At 47.9% G+C, this 22,825-nt stretch overlaps 1 protein-coding gene across 1 annotated transcript in view; it reads left to right on the top strand.

Moving 5' to 3' along the window:
• The window catches only part of scaf1 (SR-related CTD-associated factor 1), a 55,581-nt gene that overhangs the window by 7,364 nt on the left and 25,392 nt on the right, over positions 1-22,825 (top strand). Inside the window, 4 exon segments of the mRNA XM_055663085.1 lie at positions 13,048-13,179; positions 19,001-19,122; positions 20,000-20,075; positions 22,320-22,447. Of these exon segments, the coding sequence (XP_055519060.1) occupies positions 13,086-13,179; positions 19,001-19,122; positions 20,000-20,075; positions 22,320-22,447 (420 nt within the window). The 5' untranslated portion in view covers positions 13,048-13,085.

The raw sequence follows: 22,825 nt of genomic DNA, 5'->3' as shown, positions 1-22,825 counted from the left end.
TCGACCAAGATGTCCCATCTAAGCTCGTCCCATTTGCCTGTGTTTAGCCCATATCTCTCCTATCCGTGTCCCTGTCCAGGTATCAACGGGCCTGTTTCTCTGCTGTACGACCCCCATGGCCCTATGACCCAGGAGCTGGTGTGTGGCAGGGGGTGGAGAAGTACCGCAGAAACAGACCTCTCCTCCTCCCATTGCCTTCCCATTTCTCCTACCGCACTCACCGAACCTTTGAAGATGTTCTGCACTTTGGCCCTTGGCTTTTCTTCCTAAACAGAAGATAAGAAGGAATTCATTAGATTCAAGATTCAAGAGAGTTTATTGTCATGTGTCCCTGATAGGACAATGAAAATCTTGCTTTGCTTCAGCACAACGGACATAGTAGGCATGACTACAGAACAGATCAGTGTATCCATATACCATTAAATAAAAATATACACACATGAATAAATAAACTGATAAAGTGCAAATAATCAGATACAGTGGCGGCGCCTAACGGCAGTGGCTCGACTACAGTCGTCTGTCTTTTTTTATTTTTGTCTTGTTAAATGTATGTCTTGAGTTAGTTTTTATTATTTTTTTTAGCTGTGTATATGTGGGGGGTGGTGGGGGGGCTGTGGGGGAAACCGTTTTAAATCTCTTCCCTGTGCGGAGACCCGACTATTCCCTGTCGGGTCTCGGATGTCGTTGGGCCTAACATCGTGGAGCCGGCGGCGACCTCCGGCCGGGACTAACCTGAGGGCTCCAGTTGCAGAGCCTGCGGAACTGACATCGCGGAGCTGGCCAACTTCGGAGCGGGAAGAGCTGTGGTGGCGTGCGGCTGCGACCCGACTTTTGGAGTTCGGAGGCACCGGCCGCAGACCCGGTGGACGGGAACATCGGGAGCTCGCAGGTCCCTGGTGGGAGACCGCTTTTCCGAGCTCCGCAACGGCGACTTCTCCCGCTGGAATCGCGGGTTTAAGGACATGGAGCCGGGGCCTAACATCGCCCGGCGTGGCTTAAACGGCCTGGGGACTTGCCATCGCCCGCCGGGGGCTTTAACATCGGAGCACCAATTCGCCGCGACACTGCAGTTGGTCTGCTGGACCACAGGAGAAGGAACAAAGGGAAGAGATAAAGACTTTGCCTTCCATCACAGTGAGGAGATGTTGGAGACTCACTGTGATGGATGTTTATGTAAACTGTGTTACGTGTGGGTCTTGGATTGTTTTGTAATGTAAAAAACTGTAGAAATGATATTTCGTTCAAACCTAGGTTTGAATGACAATAAATTGCATTCTATAATGGTCTATTAATGTTCAGTTTTGTTTGAGTTGAGTTTAATAGCCTGATGGCTGTGGGGAAGTAGATATTCCTGAACCTGGATGTTGCAGTCTTCAGGCTCCTGTACCTACTACCTGAAGGTAGCAGTGTAATGAGTGTGTGGCCAGGATGGGGTGGGTCTTTGATGATACTGCCAGCCTTTTTGAGGCAGCGACTGCGATAGATTCCCTCGATGGAAGGGAGGTCAGAGCCGATGATGGACTGGGCAGTGTTTACTACTTTCTGTAGTCTCATTATCAATCTCCATTGGGAAACACAGTCATGTTTCACATCCCTAACAGGCCAGATTGTGGCAAACGGCAAGGTCTGGATGAAAGGGTTAATATTCATGATGAAGGCCATGAAGTTATATTACATTCGGCAATATCAAACAGGGAATGAAAAGTATGTTTTTTCTTGGTTAGCCAATACATGAAACCAGTTCAGTTTAGTTTATTGTCACGTACAGGTACAGTGAAAAGTTTTTGTTGCATGCTAATCAATGTGGTTGACTCTTCAGCGGCTGTTAGGCATGGACATTGATTACCAGTCTTAGTTTAGTTTAGAGATACAGCGTGGAAGCAGAACCTTGGGCCCACCGAATCTGCGCTAGCCAGCGATCCCCACACACTAGTTCTATCCCACACACTAGTGTCAAGTTGCAGAACCCATTCAAACCTGCACTTCTGAGCAGGAGTGTTAGGAGCCGAGACTGATATTGAATGTTTCCCTCCTATCCTTACCCCTTCCTTTGGAGAGGTGAACTGTACTGAGGGGGAAATACATGCTGAGTAGAGGAAGTTTTATATTACAGACGGCCCAACGGTGGTACGGTAAACGCAGCTAGAGTTGCTGCCTTACCTTACAGCGCTTGCAGCGCCAAAGACCCGGGTTCGATCCCGACCACGGGTGCTATCCATATAGAGTTGTACATTCACCCCATGACCACGTGGGTTTTCTCCAAGATCTTCAGTTTCCTCCCACACTCCACAAAGACGTCCAGGATCGGAAGAGGTTGCAGAGGGCTGAAGTAGCAGCTTTGGCCCCGGCCTGGCCTTCTGGGTGAAAGCATTACTGTGCCAGGGTGGTAGTGGTGTGCTTCGCCACCCACCGCCTCCTGGGCCATAGGAAAATGGGGTCATACAGCACAGAAACAGGCCCTGCGGCCCAACCCGCCCATGCTGACCTAGTTCCCCATCTATGCTTGTCCAGAACCAGGGGCCACGGTTTATGAATAAGGAGTAAGCCATTTAGACTGTAGATGAGGAAACAGTTTTTCTCACAGTTGTGAGTCTGTGGAATTCTCTGCCTCAGAGGCCGGTTCTCTTGATACTTTCAAGAGAGAGTTAGATAGGGCTCTTAAAAATAGCAGAGTCGGGGGGATATGGGGAGAAGGCAGGGACGGGGTACTGATTGGGGATGATCAGCCATGATCACATTGAATGGCGGTGCTGGCTCGAAGGGCGAAATGGCCTACTCCTGCACCTATTGTCTATTGTCTATTTGCCCGCATTCAGCCCATATCCATCCAAACCTTTTCTATTCATTTCAAAGTGTCCTTTAAATGCTGCTATAGTATGAGACAGCGGTAGAGTTGCTGTCTTACTGCGCCATAGATCTGGGTTCGTTCCTGACCATGGGTGCTGTCTCTCTACAGAGTTTGTACGTTCTGTGACTGCTTGGGTGCTCAGGTTTCCTCCTACATTCCAAACACGTACAGCTTTGTAGGTTGTTTAAGAAGGAACTGCAGATGCTGGAAAATCGAAGGTAGACAAAAATGCTGGAGAAACTCAGCGGGTGAGGCAGCATCTATGGAGCGAAGGAATAGGCAACGTTTCGGGTCGAGACCCTTCTTCAGATTGAAGACTTCCCCCCAGGTTCCTATTAAATCTTGCCTATCTCACCTTAAACCTACATCCTGTATATGGCATAAACCTCATGGGCATCATGTTGAGTGTAGGAAGCAAATGCAATAAACTCTGGATGTATTTACTCACATATTGCCTAGTTAAAGAAGCCGACAGGCTAGTCTATTCAGATTTAATGGACACAGCAGTAAACTTGCGTTTAAAACTACAGTGAAAGTAGCTATTTTTAAGCGGTGAGATTAAATTGTGAATATCTCTAGGTCAGACAGATGTTTCCAGATGGTGAGGCCAAGAAGCCATAAATATAAGTCACTCATTAATCAAATAAAGAATTCAAGAGATAGGTTCTTTATCCCTGTGTGTTTAGTTCAGTTTCGTTTCGAGATACAGCATTGAAACGGGCCCTTTGGCCCACTGAGTCCAGGCCAGTCATCGTTCACCCATTCACACTAGTTTAATGTCACCCCACTTTCCGACTCCATCCACACTAGGAGCAATTTACAGAAGCCAATCAACCTTCAAACCCCACGTGTCTGGGATGTGGGAGGAAACCGGAGCACCCAGAGGAAACCCACACGGTCCCAGGGAGAACGTACAAACAGAGGGCACCCGAGGTCCATTTACCAGTGTTTGGCAGTAGTTGTAGTCAATTAAACACTTAAATGGCATTTAGGTAGACCAAGTGAGATAGAAAAGAATAGAATGCCTTGCTAATGGATGAGTTGAAATCCAAACTAACGGAGCAGATGAGCATAGAAACATAGAAAATAGGTGCAGGAGGAGGCCATTCGGCCCTTTGAGCCAGCACCGCCATTCAATGTGATCATGGCTGATCGTCCCCTATCAATAACCCGTGCCTGCCTTCTCCCCATATCCGTTGATTGAAGCATGGTCGTCAAGAGTGTTTTATTGTCATATGTCCCAAATAGACAATGAAATTCTTGCAGCAATACAAATGAATAGGTAAACATAATACACTGTAAACAATATAATAAACGAGAAACAAAAAACTTCAGTGTGTGTACATGTACATACTTACACATAGATACATGTCTAAGAAAGACATAAAATGCTGGAGTAACTCAACGGGACAGGCAGCATCTCTGGAGAGAAGGAATGGGTGAAGTCTCGGGTCGAGACCCTGCAGGTCTATGTCTATGTAGTTCAGAGCGTAGTTGGAGGTTGTAGTGTTTCAAAACCTAATGGCTGTTGGGGAGAAGCTGTTCCTGAATGTGGATGTTACGGTTTTCAGGCTCCCGATGGCAGGGGTGAAATGGTGTGTGGCCAGGGTGGTGTGGGTCCCTGATGATGCTGGCTGCCTTTGTGGGGCAGAGACTCCTGTAAATCCCTTTGAGGTCAGAGCCCGTGATGGGCTGGGCAGTGTTCACCACTTTTACAGTGCGGTTGTTTCAATACCTTTTTCCATCATTATTTGCCACAGGTTTTGTTCAGCGATTTATCTCATTTTCCTTTCATCCATTTTCTCCTGCGCTCTCTGGAGGTTGCTGGCAGCAGTGGGTTCTGAAGCCTCAGTCAAATAAAGATCTCCTACCTGGGAGGCGTTAGAGCCATTTGAAAGTAAGGTCTATCACAATGTACCTACACTGAATGCCTGCAGACATTTTTTTTTGTGCTATGGAAACAAGGGACTGCAGATGCTGGTTAATACACATGGGTATAAAGTGCTGGAGTAACTGCGAGTCAAGTCAAGTCAAGAGAGTTTATTGTCATCTTTCCCTGACAGGACAATGAAATTCTTGCTTTGCTTCAGCACAACAGAACACAGTAGGCATTGACTACATAGAAACGTAGAAATTAGGTGCAGGAGTAGGCCATTCGGCCCTTCGAGCCTGCACCGCCATTCAATATGATCATGGCTGATCATCCAACTCAGTATCCCGTACCTGCCTTCTCTCCATACCCCCTGATCCCCTTAGCCACAAGGGCCACATCTAACTCCCTCTTAAATATAGCCAATGAACTGGCCTCAACTACCCTCTGTGGCAGAGAGTTCCAGAGATTCACCACTCTCTGCGTGAAAAAAAAGTTCTTCTCATCTCGGTTTCAACTACATAACAGATCAGTGTGTCCATATACCATTATATACGTAAATACACACATGAATAAATAAACTGATAAAGTGCAAATAACAGATAATGGGCTATTAATGTTCAGAGTTTTGTCCGAGCCAAGTTTAATAGCCTGAGGGCTGTGGGGAAGTAGCTATTCCTGAACCTGGTCGTTGCAGTCTTCAGGCTCCTGTACCTTCTATCTGAAGGTAGCAGGGAGATGAGTGTGTGGCCAGGATGGTAGTAATAATAATAATAATAAATACTTTATTGATCCCCTCAGGGAAATTCAGATGTCCAGAAGCCCCCAACCAACAAACCCACAGATTCAAAACGAATGCAAACAGAAAATACATAGAATACACTGTGGACACTACCTGAGATCAATAAATACTTAAAAAGACCAATAATTAACAATTAAAAAAATTAAAATTTGCAAGAATGCATCCCCCTACAGCCTAGCGGTCCGAATTATAAAATCTAATGGCTGCAGGGGTGAAGGATCTCCTGAACCGCTCCGTTCTACAGGGCAGGGAGAGGAGCCGGTTGTTGTTCCGAGTGCTCTTTTGACTCTCCAGAATTACATGGAGAGGATGCCCAGGGTTTTTTCAGGATGACCTGCACCTTGTGCCTCATACGCCTCTCTGGTGTGGGTCTTTGATGATACTGCCAGCCTTTTTGAGGCAGCGACTGCAATAGTTCCCCTCGATAGAAGGGAGGTCAGAGCCGATGATGGACTGGGCAGTGTTTACTACTTTTTGTAGTCTTTTCCTCTTCAGGGCGCTCAAGTTGCCGATCCAAGCCACGATGCAACCGGTCAGCATGCTCTCTACTGTGCACCTGTAGAAGTTAGAGAGAGTCCTCCTTGACAAACCGACTCTCCGTAATCTTCTCAGGAAGTAGAGGCGCTGATGTGCTTACTTAATAATTGCATCGGTGTTCTCGGACCTGAAAGATCTTCAGAGATGTGCACGCCGAGGAATTGGAAGCTCTTGACCCTTTCAACCATCGACCCATTGATATAAACGGGACTGTGGGTCCCCATCCTACTCCTTCCAAAGTTCTCAATCAGTTCCTTGGTTTTGCTGGTGTTGAGGGACAGGTTATTGGTCAGGCAGCATCTCTGGAGAACATGGATAGGTGACGTTTCGGGTCGAGACGGCCTGATGAAGGGTCTCGGGCCGAAACGTCACTGATCCATATTATGTTCTATTTGGTTCCAATTCCACCAATGCTGACGTCAGCTGTAATACCTGGATTCCTGTCAAAGATGAAATAAACTAACTTGACACAGATTAAACTCATGGACTTTTTGATGCAAGTGTTCCTGTGCCACAGCGCCACCTGTCTGGTTAACAAGTGGCCTCTGGTCGTAATACTCCTTTTTAAAAAAGGATTTGATTGATGCATGCCAGCAGAACTCTCTGTTCACTGACGTCTGAACATGGAGCATCCTTCATTTTGGATCGCAGGATTGTAACCATTCGCCTTTCACCTCTATTAGCTCAGTTTAGCAATACAGCGTGGAAACACTAGGCCCTTTGCCCCACCGAGTCCGCGCCGACCAACAATCACCCCGTACACTCATTCTATCCTACACACTCGGGACAGTTTACAGAAGCTAATTAACCTGCAACCTGTACGTCTTAGGAATGTGGGAGGAAACCGGAGCACCCAGAGAAAACCCACGTGGTCATATGGAGAACGTGCAGCCTCTGTGCAGGCGGCACCCATAGTCTGGATGGAACCTGGGTCTCTGGCGCTGTATGGCAGCAAATCTACCGCTGTGCCACCGTGCCACCCTTTTTTTCGAGGCCTCATACAGGTAGTTACTGCCAGGTTGCTGAATGGTGGAAATTCAATTGCTTTGAATCGAATTGAGCCTGCAGTAATGTCATCAGTAACCCAGAGAGTTGTGAATTTGTGGAATTCCCTGCCACAGAGGGCAGTGGAGGCCAAGTCACTGGATGGATTTGAGAGAGAGTTATGCCCCTGTCCCACTTAGGAAACCTGAACGGAAACCTCTGGAGACTTTGCGCCCCACCCAAGGTTTCCGTGCGGTTCACGGAGGTTTTCGTCAGTCTCCCTACCTGCTTCCACTACCTGCAACCTCCGGCAACCACCTGCAACCTCCGGGAACCGCACGGAAACCTTGGGTGGGGCGCAAAGTCTCCAGAGGTTTCCGTTCAGGTTTCGAAGTGGGACGGGCATAGCTCTAGGGGCTAGTGGAATCAAGGGATATGGGGAGAAGGCAGGCACGGGTTATTGATTGGGGACGATCAGCCATGATTGCAATGAATGGCGGTGCTGGCTAGAAGGGCCAAATGGCCTCCTCCTGCACCTGTTTTCTATGTTTATATCTAGCCAAAAGATGTCACTGTGGGCTGACTTGCCTTGTGATTGTGTAATATACAGTCACTGTATGACTGACTGACTCTGTGACAGTGTAGTCTTGTTGCTGTCTGTCTGACTGATTGACCCTGTCATAGGCTCGTGTTGTCACGGTGTGACTAGCTGACTCCAGTTCCATGTTAAAATGCAGTTCTGTCAGTATGTGACTGGTGCCTTCGGATCTAGTTTGATCTCTTAATCAGATTATTTTGCTCCTTGGCATTCATCTTAATTTGGCCAGTCCTTTATTAGTACCCGGAACATTCATTAAGGCCTTTTCTTCAATGGTATCGTCTTTGTGATTGTGATTATAGGCACAGCATGGGAACAGGCCCTTCAGCCCAAGCCAACCCGTTCACACCAGTTCTATGTTGTCCCACTCCTTGCACACTGGGGGCAATTTACAGAGTCCAATTAACCTACAAGCCCACACGTCTTTGGGACGTGAGGGGCACACCAAGAGAAAATGCACTCGGTCACAGGTAGAACATGCAGACGTACAAGGATGTTGCCAAGGCTAGAGGGTCTGAGCTACAGGGAGAGGTTGAGTAGGCTGGGTCCCTATTCCTTGGAGCTCAGGAGAGTGAGGGGTGATCTTATTGAGGTGTATAAAATCATGAGAGGAATAGATCGCGTAGATGCACTGCGTAAAACGGAACTGCGGATGCTGGTTTAAACCAAAGATGGACACAAAAAGCTGGAGTAACTCAGAGGGACAGGCAGCATCTCTGGAGAGAAGGAATGGGTGACGTTTTGGGACGAGACCCTTCTCCAGACGGGGGAACCAGTGTGAAGAAGGCTCTCTACCCTAAACATCACCCATTCCTTCTCTCCAGAGATGCTGCCTGTCCCGCTGAGTTACACCAGACTTTGGCATCTATTTTGGTTAGATGCACTGAGTCTCTTATCCAGAGTAGGCGAGTCAAGGACATAGGTTCAAGGTGAAGGGGAAAAGATTTAATAGGCATCTCAGGAGTAACTTTTTCACACAAAGGGCGGAGGGTGCATGGAACCAGCTGCCAGAGGAGGTAGTTGAGGCTGGGACTATCCCAACATTTAAGGAACAGTTAGACAGGCACATGGATAGGACAGGTTTGGAGGGATATAGACCAAACACGGGCAGGTGGGACTAGTGTAGCTGGGACATGTTGGCCCGTGTGGGCAAGTTGGGCCGAAGTGCCTGTTTCCACACTTTATCACTCTATGACTCTAGAGGTAGCCTGTGATGATATACTCACCCTGTCACAGTCGCCTGGCATCTGCTCAAATTTAGCCTGGAGCTTGTTCTGCAATTATCTCTTTGCATCCCTGGTAGACTTACAGCGATCATATGTGGCCTCCTTATACAGTGCTGGGTCATCTTTCTTGAAAGCTTTGGATCTGGACTTCAACGGAGAGTGAATCTCCTGTCATCCAAGGTTTCTGATCAGGATGGGAAGGGTTACGCATTTAAATTTCTTAAAGGAGTGCAGGAAACATGTTCCCGATGTTGGAGGATGGTGCAGGAGTAGGCCATTCAGCCCTTCGAGCCAGAACCGCCATTCAATGTGATCATGGCTGATTATTCCCAATCAGTACCCCGTTCCAGCCTTCTCCCCATATCCCCTGACTCCGCTATTTTTAAGACTCCGCTCTCTCTTGAAAGCATCCAGAGAACCTGCCTCCACCGCACTCTGAGGCAGAGAATTCCACAGACTCACAACTCTCTGTGAGAAATGTGTTTCCTCGTCTCCGTTCTAATTGGCTTACCCCTTATTCTTAAACTGTGGCCCCTGGTTCTGGATCCCCCAACATCGGCAACATGTTTCCTGCCTCTAGTGTGTCCAAGCCCTTAACAATCTTATATGTTTCAATGAGATTTCCTCTCACCCTTCTAAACTCCAGAGTGTACAAGCCCAGCTGCTCCATTCTCTCAGCATATGACAGTCCCGCCATCCCGGGAATTAACCTTGTAGTTGTCTGTTGTCAATAATTTTGTTATGGTAGATTGAAGGCAGATGCTGGTTTATCAAAAAAAAAGGCAGGGAGGAAACGGAAGGGTGACGTTTTGGGTCGGGACCCTTCTCACTGAGTTACATTGTGTCCTGTTGTCACTACGAGCTGGAGTAACTCAGCAGGTCAGGCAGCATCTCTGGAGAACGTGGATAGACTGAAGAAGGGTCCTGAACCCGAAATGCCATCTCTCCGTGTTCTCCAGAGGTGCTGCCTGACCCGCTGAGTTACTCTGGCACTTTGTGTCGTCATTTCTGAATAGTGTATGATTAAGAGGAAGGGAAAATTTCAGTCATTTAGTTGAACGCACACAAAAACAATAGCGGGACTGTCACTGTAGAAGGTCTTTCCCATCCAGCGTGTGAATGAGAAATGCTGTTTAGTTTAGAGATACAGTGGGGAAACAGGCCCTTCGGCCCACCATGTCCACACCGACCAGCGATCCCCGCACATTAGCAGCATCCTACACACACTGCTTCAAGGTTGAGAAGGAGTTTCTTCCCAGAGGCCATTAGGACTGTAAACTCCTATCCCACCAGGGACTAACTTTACTGAACCACTCTACTGCGTTTTTTTTTTAAATTGCTGTTTTTTTCCCCTTTTCCTTCCGCCCACAATATTTAATATGTAAAAGAATATGTGATTCTGTTCCATTCTGTTTGTAGTTTATTTGGTTGTTTGTTTGTTTGTCTTTTTGCACAAAGTCCGCGAGCATTGCCACTTTTCATTTCACTGCACATCTCGTTTGTGTAGGTGACGAATAATCTTGACTTGACTTGACAATTGTATATTTATACCAAGCCAATTAACCAACAAACCTGCGGGTCTTTGGAGGGTGAGAGGAAACCGAAGATCTCGGAGAAAACCCACACTGTCACGGGGAGACCGTACAAACTCCGCACAGACAGTTGGGATTGAACCCGGGTCTCTGGCACTGCAATTGCTGTAAGGCAACAACTCTATCGCTGTGCCGCCTGATGTCCTTTGGTCACTAGATTGGAGCTTGGGTCCTTCGAGGCTTATCTTCCATACTTTTTGTCACCAGTTCACCGTCAATGTTCATTTACAGGATGGGTTATGGAAAGAACACCGTGTCTCTGGAACCAAGTTATCCGTCTCCCAGAACTAGGCCAATGCAAAATAGTTGCACCTCAGGACATCACTACTAGTGAAATACAGTTTGACATTTTTGCACCGTAGGGAAACAGCGAAGATTTTTTGAGCGCAATGTTGCTACAAATAAAAATGATATTATGACCCGATGAACTGTCTTGGATTGTTTCTTGAGCCATAAATACCAACCCGGGCGCGATGGGGAAGTGGTAGAGGTGCTGCCTTACAGCACCAGGCACCCTGCCGGAAACAGTGACTGGGGCTGTAGGTTCAAACTACAGGACCACTCAGTCCAACAAATCCTTTTCAGCCAAGCAATCATGCACGATCCACTGACTTAGGTGGCACAGTGGAAGAGCTGCTGCCTCACAGCGCCAGAGACCCATAGTCGATCCTGACCTCTGATGCTGTCTGTGTGCTGTTTGTATGTTCTACCTGTGACTGCGTGGGTTTTCCTCCGATTTCCTCCCACATTCCGAAGACGTGCAGATTTGTAGGTGAGTTGGCTTCGATAGATTGTCACTAGTGTACAGGTGATCGTTGGTTGGCGAGGGCTGAAGGGCCTGTTTCCACGCTGTTTCGTTAAACTAAACAAAGACATTAAATAAAGTCCTCTGCTCATGAGACGGAGTCGTGGTGTTTAAGAAGGAACCGCAGATGCTGGAAAATCGAAGGTAGACAAAAGTGCTGGAGAAACTCAGCGGGTGCAGCAGCATCTATGCAGCGAAGGAAATGGGCAACGTTTCGGGCCGAAACCCTTCTTCAGACTGATGTGGGGTGGGGGCGGGGAGAAGAAAGGAGAAAGGAAGAGGAGGAGCCCGAGGGCTGAGGGAGAGCTGAGAATGGGAGGAGACAGCATGGGTACCGGAAATTGGAGAAGTCAATGTTTATGCCACTAGGGTGCAGACTGCCCAAGCGGAATATGAGGTGCTGCTTCTCCAATTTCCGGTGGTGCTCACTCTGGCCATGGAGGAGGCCCAGGACAGAGAGGTCGGATTCGGAATGGGAGGGGGAGTTGAAGTGCTAAGCCACAGGGAGATCAGGTTGGTTAATGAGGACCAAGCGGAGGTGTTCGGCGAAACGATTGCCAAGCCTACGGGCCCGCTACGGACATTCTCCGAGTTTGAATCAGGGGAAAACTCGGGAGAACTCTTGAATTACCTCGTACAGTGGGACAGGCCCTTTATCAATGGTCACAGTGGACTCGGTGGGCTGACGGGCCTGTTTCCTTGCTGTAACTTTCAATACAATCAAAAAAAAATTGGAAGTATGATTATTATTACGGGCGTCACAGTAAATATAATATCTGAAACTTAGTGAACAATGCTAAAGATTATGTCTTTTTTATGGGTGCGATGTAATCTTAAAAATCAAATGACTTTGCACAATAATAAAAAACTGCCAAGGATTTTCTAAACTGCCTAATACTAGTCAATGAAGTGATTGAGTCAAACCTGTATTTAGTTGAGAGTTTGACTTTGTCGTCATGTAGGGCCATGCACCTCATTCATAAGTGAGAGGATTAGAATTAGGCCCTTTCGGCCAATCAAGTCTACTCCGCCATTCAATCATGGCTGATCTATCTCCCCCCCTCAACCTCATTCCCCTGCCTTCTCCCCTGACACCCGTACTAATCAAGAATCTATCCATCTCTGCTGTAAAATATCCATTCACTTGGCCTCCACTGCCTTCTGTGGCAATGAATTCCACCGATTCACCACACTCTGACTAAAGAAATGTCCTCCTCATCTCCTTCCTAAAGGAACGTCCTTTTATCCTGAGGCTGTGCCCTCTGGTCCCAGACTCTCCCACTAGTGGAAACATCCTCTCCACATCCACTCTATTCAGGCCTTTCGGTGTGTTACCCGTGCGATCAAATGATTTTTCATGGTGAGGCCTTCAGCCTGGGTCTTGGATCTTTGACCAGTTCAGACGGAGATGGAAGTGGTGACCCCATGAGTGAATGCTCGCACGCACCCATACACACACACGCACATTCGGTAAGTTTAAATGAGCCCCCCCCCCCCCCCTCTCATCCTTCTAAACTCCAGCGGGTACAGGCCCAGTGCCGTCAAACGCTCATCATGTGTTAGCCCACTCATTCCTGGGATCATTCTGGACACTCTCCAGTGCCAGCACATCCTTCCTCGGATATGGGGCCGATACTCCAAATGCGGTCTGACCAGCGCCTTATAGAGCCTCAGCATTACATTCCCTCTTTTGATATTCTAGTCGCCTCGAAATAAATGCGTTTGCCTTCCTTACTACCGATCCAACTTGCATCCATTTCAGCTGCTTGTTTACTGTCTCTTCAGTTTTGTCAGCGCTGCTTCAGGATTCCTGATCCGGAATTATGGAAGAAGATGAAAACCAGGATCCGCAGCAGAACGAGATCCCGGGGGAAGAGCCAGGATTGGATCCGTGCACTGAATCAGCGAGAGAAAGAGGTACCATAGGTCATTCCCTTACCTCTACACTGTAACTCTTGGCATATGTGCATGTATGTATGTGTGCGCGCGAGTGTAGCTCTTGGATATTCTGTTCCTATGTTATAGGAACAGAATCAGGCCATTTGGCCCATCAAAGGAAATCCTGGCTGATTTATCTTTCCTTCTCAATGCCATTCTTCTGCCTTCTCCCCATAACCCCTGACTATTATTCATATGGCTGTATGGCGACCACACATTTCACTGTACCATTTGGTACATGTGACAAATAAACGTATCTTGTATCTTGTAATCTAGAATCTGTCAATCTCCACCTTAAAAATACCCAATGACTTGACCTCCACAGCCTTCCATGGCAATGAATTCCACTAAAGAAATTCCTCCTCATCTCTTTTCTAGCGGTGCGTCCTTTTATTTTGAGGCTATGGCCTCTGGATATAGGCTGCCCAGCGAGTGTAATCATCCACTCCACATCCACGCTATCCAGGCCTTTCATTATTCGGTAATTTTCAATCGGGTTCCCCCTCATCCTATTAAACTCCAGCGAGTTAATGCCCAGTGCCCTCAAACGCTCATTATTTGTTAACCCTATCATCCCTGGGATTCCTCTTATTCAAGTGAGAACTCTCATAGGCAAACTAGCTGTCAGTGTTGAACCCCTTAGTTGGTTGATTCATTTGAATATACCTTTACTTGAATATAATTGATATATTGAATATACCTTTACAGGGCTTTCATATGAAGAAAGACTGGATAGACTCGGCTTGTACTCGCTAGAATTTAGAAGATTGAGGGGGGATCTCATAGAAACTTACAAAATTCTTAAGGGGTTGGGCAGGCTAGATGCAGGAAGATTGTTCCCGATGTTGGGGAAGTCCAGGACAAGGGGTCACAGTTTAAGGATAAAGGGGAAATCCTTTAGGACCGAGATGAGAAAAACATTTTTCACACAGAGAGTGGTGCATCTCTGGAACTCTCTGCCACAGAAGGTAGTTGAGGCCAGTTCATTGGCTATATTTAAGAGGGAGTTAGATGTGGCCCTTGTGGCTAAAGGGATCAGGGGGTACGGAGAGAAGGTAGGCACAGGATACTGAGTTGGATGATCAGCCATGATCATATTGAATGGCGGTGCAGGCTCGAAGAGCCGAATGGCCTACTCCTGCACCTATTTTCTATGTTTCTATGTTTCAACTCCACTAAACCTGCTTTAACTCTGCTACTTTCCTGTCATGTATTTCTCATTTTGAAATGTTCAATCAATTCCCAGCCATTATGGATATTTTTTGTTAGTAGTAGGAGTTCCATATTCTCACACCTTCTTTTGCATAAACTGCATTATTTTTCTTACTGAATTAAGGCAGGTGGATCAGCTGTGCCCTATAATAATAATCTTGTTTATATAGCACATTTTTAGTCAACTTGCATTGACCCCAAAGTGCTTCACATAATTACATTACATTTACACACAGGCCCTAATTGAATGTTAGCATGGAGGCTGTGGGCCGAAGGGCCTGTTCCTCTGCTGTAGTGTGATGTGTTAGCACAGGTTTGAGGGATTCAATGGTCAATGTTTGTGTTTTTAAGATAGTATTTTGTGCTCATCTCGATGAAGTAAATTGGGGAAAACGTAGAAACAAAGAAAACATTGAATTCTCCAATTTTAGGTAACCTCTGACTAACTAACCCAACCCCCCCCTCCCCACCCTTTTTCACTTTCCCTCCCTGACCCCCTTCCCTCCCCTGAGCCCCACCTGGACTACCACATATTTTCTTCCCCTGCCTTCGCAATTTGCAACTTAAAACCTGTCTCACACCTACTGTTCTTAACTCTGGCCTTTGTCCCAACCGTTTGATCTATTACCTGCCCCGCTTTGCCCTGCTTATCCCCTTTTCCAGTTTTCTTCTTCTCCCCCCGCTACAATCAGTCTGAAGAAGTGCCTCGGCCCGAAACGTCACCTATCCATGATCTCCAGAGATGTAGCATGAGTTACAGCAGTACATTGTGTCCTTTCGTGTATTAGCCAGCATCTGCAGGCCTGTGTCACCATCAATCATCGATCATCATCATCTAGTCATCATCATCATCATCATCAACACACACGGTCCCTTTTACAATGCCGTGTACGACAGTGATCGCAACTTCTACAAGGTCCTCGATGGGCTTGCCCCCCACCAACATTAAAAGTCTTCTCACCCACCACACCACCTCCAGGTCCCTCAGATCGGCCGACTTGGGGTTGCTGAATATCCCGCGGTCTCGGCATAAGCTCAGGGGCGACCGTGCCTTTGCGGTTGCAGCACCTAAACTGTGGAACAGCATCCCCCTTCCCATCAGAACTGCCCCCTCCATCGACTCCTTTAAGTCGAGACTAAAAACTCATGTGTACTCCCAAGCCTTTCTTGACGTCCTCTGAGCGAGGGCTATATGTGTGTAGTGATGTTTGTGTTTAATCCATGAACCACTGATGTTTGTTATACTATTCTTATACCAATGTAAAGCACTTTGGCCAACGAGAGTTGATTTTAAATGTGCTATATAAATAAATGCCACTTCACTTGACTTCTACTGAAGTGTGGATGGCTGTTGGCTTGCTAGGAGCTCACCCGCCTTTTGACAGGTCTTGTTTTTGGTCCTGCTGGGGGTCCACAGCCCCCTCCTCACCTGGCAACCCAGATGTGGGAGACGGTTTAGTCGCCGACTATCCGACCCTGGAGTGGCTAGCACGGGATTACATGGTACCCGTGGCGGGGGGGGAACTCCCCCTGACCTGACACTTATTCTACATGGTGGGTGGGGGAATTGGCTAGATAGAGACAAGTTGGGGAAGAAAATGTAAAGTATACAGCACAGGACAAAACCAGGGTTAGTAAGGCCTATATGTGATCGAATGCTGGGTAATACGGGGATGTAATGCTGTGGCTCTATAAGGAGCTGGTCAGGCTGCATTTGGAATATTGTGAGTAATTTTGGGCACCACATCTGAGGCAGGATGTGCTGGCTCTGGAGGAGGTCCAGAGAAATTTTCCAAGAATGATCCCAGGAATGAGTGGGTTAACCTATGATGAGCGTTTGTCGGCACTGGGCCTGTACTCGCTGCAGTTTGGAAGAATGAGGAGGGGAGGGGAGGGGGGTGGGGGGGACCTCATTGAAACATATTGAACAGTGTAAGGTTTGGATAGAGTGGATGTGGGGCGGATGTTGCCACTAGTGGGAGAGTCCAGGACTAGAGGTCGTAGCCACAGAGTTAAAGGACGTTCTTTTAGGAAGGAGACGAGGAAAATTTTCTTTAGTCCGAGGGTGGCGAATCTGTGGAATTCTTTGCCACAGAAGGCTGTGGAGGCCAAGTCAGTGAATATTTTTAAGGCAAAGATGAATGAATTAGTTTATTGGCCAAGTATTCACATACAAGGAATTTGCCTTGGTGCTCTGCCCGCAAGTGACAACATGACATACATTGACAGTTAAGAATGATACATAAAACATTAAACATTAATAATAAAACATAGCTATCGATAGCTTCTTGACTAATACGGGTGTCGGTGGTTATGGGGAGATGGCAGGGAATGGGGTTAGGAGGGAGAGATAGATCAGCCATGATTGAATGGGCAGAATAGCCTAATTCTATTCCTATTCCTTTTGACCTCATGACCTGACGGGGAGGGGGGAACCGCCGAGAAAGTAGTGGGGGGGGCCATCGACAACTGGGGGGGGGGCTGGCAGAGGGGCCGACTGCTGCCATGGGCTGAGGCACGCAGTAGATAGGACTATTCGATGAACTTTATCCACGCCAGAAAAGTAGCGACTCTTGAGTACTGCCTAGTGGAGGTCTGCTGTATGATTTAGACAATAGGTGCAGGAGTAGGCCATTCGGCCCTTCAAGCCAGCACCGCCATTCAATGTGATCATGGCTGATCATCCACAATCAGTACCTCGTTCCTGCCTTCTCCCCATATCCCCTGACTCCGCTATCTTCAAGAGCCCTATCTAGCTCTGTCTTGAAAGTATCCAGAGAACCTGCCTCCACCTCCCTCTGAGGCAGAGAATTCCACACTCACAACTCTCTGTGAGAAAAAATGTTTCCTCGTCTCTGTTCTAAATGGCTTTCCCCTTATTCTTAAACTGTGGCCCCTGGTTCTGCCGTCGGGAACATGTTTCCTGCCTCTAGGTATCCAAACCCTTAACAATCTTATATGTTTCAATAAGATCCTCTCTCATCCCCCTAAACTCCAGAGTGCACAAACCCAGCCGCTCCATTCTCTCAGCATATGACGTCCCGCCATCCCGGGAATTAACCTGGTGAACCTATGCTGCACTCCCTCAATAGCAAGAATGTCCTTCCTCAAATTAGGGGACCAAAACTGCACACAATACTCCAGGTGTGGTCTCACTGGGGCCGTGTACAACTGCAGGAGGACCTCTTTGCTCCTATACTCGACTCATTTAACTGGGTTGTACGCAAAACAAAGCACTTCACTGTATCTAAGTTCGACACAAAATGCTGGAGTAACTCAGCGGGGGCAGGCAGCATCTCTGGAGAGAAGGAACAGGTGACGTTTCGGGTGGAGACCCCTCTTCAGACTGTGCCCAGGTACATGTGAGAACAAAGTATCAGTGAATTCTCGCAGTGACTATTGGACGTTTTTGTTAATTATGAGGCAGGGAAGTGAGAACATGTCCTGTGGAGTAGTTGTCATCTCAGACCTTGTAGTTTCATTGTGTAGAAAAGAACTGCAGGCGCTGGTTTGTACCGAAGATAGACACAAAATGCTGGAGTAACTCAGCGGGACAGGCAGCATCTCCGGAGAGAAGGAATGGGTGACGTTTCAGGTCGAGACCATTCTTCAGCCCTTTTTTTGAACAATGTGGGTTCAGAGAGGAAGGTAAGGAGTAGTGTAGGAATGTGGGGAGATTGGGGATAGTAGGAGTAACATGGTTAAAAGAAGGGGGAAGGGGAGTCTAGACTCCTTTCTCCCCTGACTCTCAGTGTGAAGAAGGGTCTCGACCCGAAACGTCACCCATTCCTTCTCTCCAGAGATGCCGCCTGTCCCACTGAGTTAAGGGCCTGTCCCACTTTTACGACCTAATTCACGACCTCTGCCAAGTTTGCCCTTGACTCGTACTTGCAGCATGGCCGTCACAAGGTTGTAGGTAGGTCGTAGGTAGGCCGTGATGCTAGTCGTAGGCACTCGTGGGATCAAGTAGGTCGGGGCGTTTTTTCTAGCCTGATGAAAAATGTCCACGAGTAAAAAAGGTTGTGAATTAGGTCGTGAAAGTGGGACAGGCCCTTTACTCCAGCTATTTGTGTCTGTCTATAGTTATAGCCCCGTCGCATGGTACGAGTTCATTCAAGTGCTCTCCCGAGTTTTAAAAAAATCAAACTCGTAGTAAGCACGGAGAATGAACGTAGCGGGTACGTCGGAGCTCGGAGACGTCTCTTAGCGGCTCGTAATGCTAACGGCAGGTAAGCACGGGAAGACTCGTGAAGATTTTGCAACATGTTGAAAAATGTCCACGAGAGCCCCGAGTACCGACGAGCGGCCATTACCGTAAATCTCCAAGTTCGAATCAGGGCAAACTCGGGAGAGAGAGCTCTTGGAATGAACTCGTACCGTGGGACAGGGCTATTAGGTTCTTGATTAGTAACGGTGTCAAAGGTTACAAGGCAGGAGAATGGGGTTGAGAGGGGAAAATGATCAATAATTCATAATTCAATGAAGGAGTAGACTCTGTGGGCTGAATGGCATAAAATTCTGCTCCTTTTCTGGTTCTGGCTCTGCTGCGAATTACTTTAACTCTGAACACTGTTTCCCTGTGTTGCAGGCGCTGAGCATGTCCGCCGGATCCCACAGCCACTGGGCCAGAGCGCGCACTGTAATCGTCCTGAGCGCAACGCGTCCACTCAGGCTAACTGCAGCGATTCACCTTGCGGGCAGCAGGCTAAGGTAGCGCTTGCCTCCGCACTGTCACGCACCAAGTATAGCACCGATGTCTTGACCAGGAGTTACCCAGCACGGCACAACTCGTCCATGCCGACTAAGACCTAGTCCCATTTGCCTTTGCTCCGTGTCCCTTTCAACCTTTCCTAGTATCTGTATAGATGTCTTTTAAATGTTGCTATAGTACTTATCAAATAAACACAGGTCCACCATGGTTTTCCAGTACCCTTGGTTCCAGAGCCATTCTGGATTATCTGGTATCTGGCAAGTGCAGGCCTCCTATATATCAGCGAGACCAAGCGCTGAACAAGTTTTGCTGAACACCTCCCCTCAGTCCGCCTAAACCCACCTGTTGCTAAGCACTGGGCGGTCATGGTGGCGCAGCGGTAGAGCTGCTGCCTTACGGAGAAAGCAGCGCCGGAGACCCGGGTTTGATCCCGACTATGGGTGTTGTCTCTACGGAGTTTGTACGTTCTCCCCGTGACCCCGTGGGTTTTCTCTGAGTTTTCGTCCCACACTCCAAACGCGTACAGGTAATTGGCTTGGTGTAAGTATAAATTGTCTCTATTGTGTGTGGGACAGTGTTAATGTGCGGGGAACGCTGGTCGGCGCAGACTCGGTGGGCGAAGAACGTGTTTTCACGCATAGTCTCTAAACTGAAATAAAAACTAAACAGCACAGCACCCATAGTCAGGATCGAACCCGGGTCTCTGGCGCTGTGCGGCAGCAACTCTACCCCTGCGCCACCGTGCCGTGCAGTGGTTAGAGTTAAGAATGGTTTCACACCCAATGTAGAATGTCATCTTTACGTTATGGATGAATGCAAGTGAGCGGATGCCATCATTCCGTCCGATTGCTAATCAAAGGTTTTTTTACATTGTAGAACTCCCTGCAGCGCTTGAGAGGTATGAACGTGCCCACACGTGAGCCGAATGACTGCGGGAAGATGTGCCAGCGAGGTATGTGTCCGTGTCACTGTAGGATTCGTGCAAATGTGTTCCAAGTGTCGGCAAGCACAAACCAAAGATGGAATCCAGGTGATCCAGTCGCAGCAGTGGATCCCCTGTCACCCAGCCTTCTGCAAATCCAGTTGGAAGTAGTCTGTACCTTCAAGAGAGAGATATGGGGCGGCACAGTGAAGCAGCGGTAGAGTTGCTGAGTGATGCTCTACCGAGAGCTTTTCTGCGGATTACATCCTGATCCAGTTGCTGCCTTAAGGGCCTGTCCCACTTTCACGACCTAATTCACAACCTCTGCCGAGTTTGCCCTTGACATACTCGAAGCATGGTCGTCACGAGGTCGTAGGTAGGTCGGGGCGTTTTTTCAACATGACGAAAAATGTCCACAAGTAAAAAAGATGGTGAATGAGGTCGTGAAAGTGGGACAGGCCCTTTATATTGCCAGATTCCGGGTTCGATCCTGACTACGGGTGCTGTCTGTATGGAGTTTCTACGTTCTCCCCGTGACGTTGAATTCTCCAATTTTAGGTAACTTCTACCAACCGACGGTGCTGGCTCGAAGGGCCAAATGGCCTACTCTTGCACCTAATGTCTATTGTCTATTGTCAACAGCACCCGAGGTCAGGATCGAACGCGGGTCTCTGGCGCTGAGGCAGCAGTACCACCTGCTACGCCACTGCAGTGACGAAAACTCACCTTCTGTTTTGTGGCAATGTTCTGGTTATCATCCAGTCTAACAGAACTAATTTATTTCCATCAAATTCATTTGTAATTTTGAACAGCAATTAGTTCTGCCCCGATCTTCACCTCTCTTCTCAAATCTCTTTCTGTCATCATAAAATCAAATGAGAGCCACCTTTTCAAATAGTCGTCCCTTAATACCCCAGCATTGAAGTAAGATTCAACAAGCCTTCCCTTGCCCATCTCAATATCCCGTGTGAGTCTAGACCTAGGAGCCACAAGTATATAGATGCTCCCCGATTTACGATGCTTCGACTTGCGATATTTTGACTTTACGATGGTGTAAACGCTGGACAACGGCAGCGAGCATCACCTCGCGTCCGGTCACGCGATCACATTGCGTTTTCGACTTGCGATGTTTTTGATTTACGATGGGTTTATCGGAACGTAACGCCATCCATCGTGGGTCGAGGAGCAGCTGTGTGCAGTCATTAATAGGAGTGCATTACGACGATGTTGCCAGAACACGAGGACCTGAGCTATAAGGAGAGGTTAAAGCGGGGTAGGACTTTATTCAACAGAGAATAGGCAATATCAATAGGTGCAGGAGTAGGCCATTCAGTCCTTCGAGCCAGCACCACCATTCAGTGTGATCGTGGCTGATCATCCCCAATCAGTACCCCGTTCCTGCCTTCTCCCCATATCCCCTGACTTCGCTATTTTTAAGAGCCCTATCTAGCTCTCTTGAAAGTATCCAGAGAACCACCTCCACCGCCCGTCTGAGGCAGAGAATTCCACAGACTCACAACTCTCTGTGTGAAAAAGTGTTTCCTCGTCTCCGTTCTAAATGGCTTACCCCTTATTCTTAAACTGCGGCCTCTGGTTCTGGGTTCCCCCTACATTGGGAACATGTTTTCTGCCTCTAGCATGTCCAAACCCTTAATAATCTTATAATGTTTCATTAAGATCCCCTCTCATCCTTCTAAACTCCAGAGTAAACAAGCCCAGCCGCTCCATTTTCTCAGCATATGACAGTCCCGCCATCCCGGGAATTAACCTTGTAAACCTACGCTGCACTCCCTCAATAGCAACAATGTCCTTCTTCAAATTAGGGGACCAAAACTGCACGCAATACTCCAGGTGTGGTCTCACTAGGGCCCGGTACAACTGCAGATGGACCTCTTTGCTCCTATACTCGGCTCTTCTTGTTATAAAGGCCAACATGCCATTTGCTTTCTTCACTGCCTGTGAACCAGGAGGATGAGGAATGACCTTATAGAGGTGTACGCAATGGGGAGGGGGGGGAGTGGAGGGGATAGAGAGAACTCTGATGCAGCATAATTAGTACGGGTGTCGGATTATGGGGAGAAGGCAGAAGAATGGGTTAAGAGGGAGAGATAGATTGGCCGTGATTGAATGGCGGAGTAGACTCGATGGGCCGAATGGCCTAATTCTGCTCCCATCACTTATGAACACATGGAGCTGGGCCAGGCCTAGTGTGTCATGTTGCGGTGTGTATGCTTTATAAAACTGATATTTTTTGGTGCTTCTTAATTATTCCAGATTCCAGGAAGAAGAAACAGCTCAGAAGACGGAAGGCGTGCATGCCAGTGGAATCCAACATAGGTACCAGACATACACCAGAGGCTGCTGTACCCAGTCTCCATGGTAACCATGGAAACAGCAACCCGGTAAGACTCCTGAGTGGATCCTCTGAAGATGAATCAAGTCAATTGTTCCACCATTATTGTACTGTCCAAACGACTGACTGTTAGTTGGAAAACCAGGTGGACAGTCGTCGTGTCTTTAGCTGTGTAGTGGGAACAGGATTCGGCCAACTCCAATCGAAACTTGGCCGCTAACGCTGTAGTCGGGATTGAACCCGGGTCTCTGGTGCGCTACTGCTGTACCGCTAGTGCACCAGAGACCCGGGTTCAATCCCGACTACGGGTGCTTGTCTGCACAGAGTTTTGTATTTTTCCCCCCGTGACATGCGTGGGTTTTCTCCGGGATTTCTGGAGAATCTCCGGGATCTCCCACACTCCAAGGGCGTGTAGGTTGATTGGCTC

The sequence above is a fragment of the Leucoraja erinacea genome, chromosome 37, assembly GCF_028641065.1.
Source record: "Leucoraja erinacea ecotype New England chromosome 37, Leri_hhj_1, whole genome shotgun sequence".
Taxonomy (NCBI): Eukaryota; Metazoa; Chordata; class Chondrichthyes; order Rajiformes; family Rajidae; genus Leucoraja; species Leucoraja erinaceus.
This window is presented reverse-complemented; position numbering and strand designations above follow the sequence as displayed.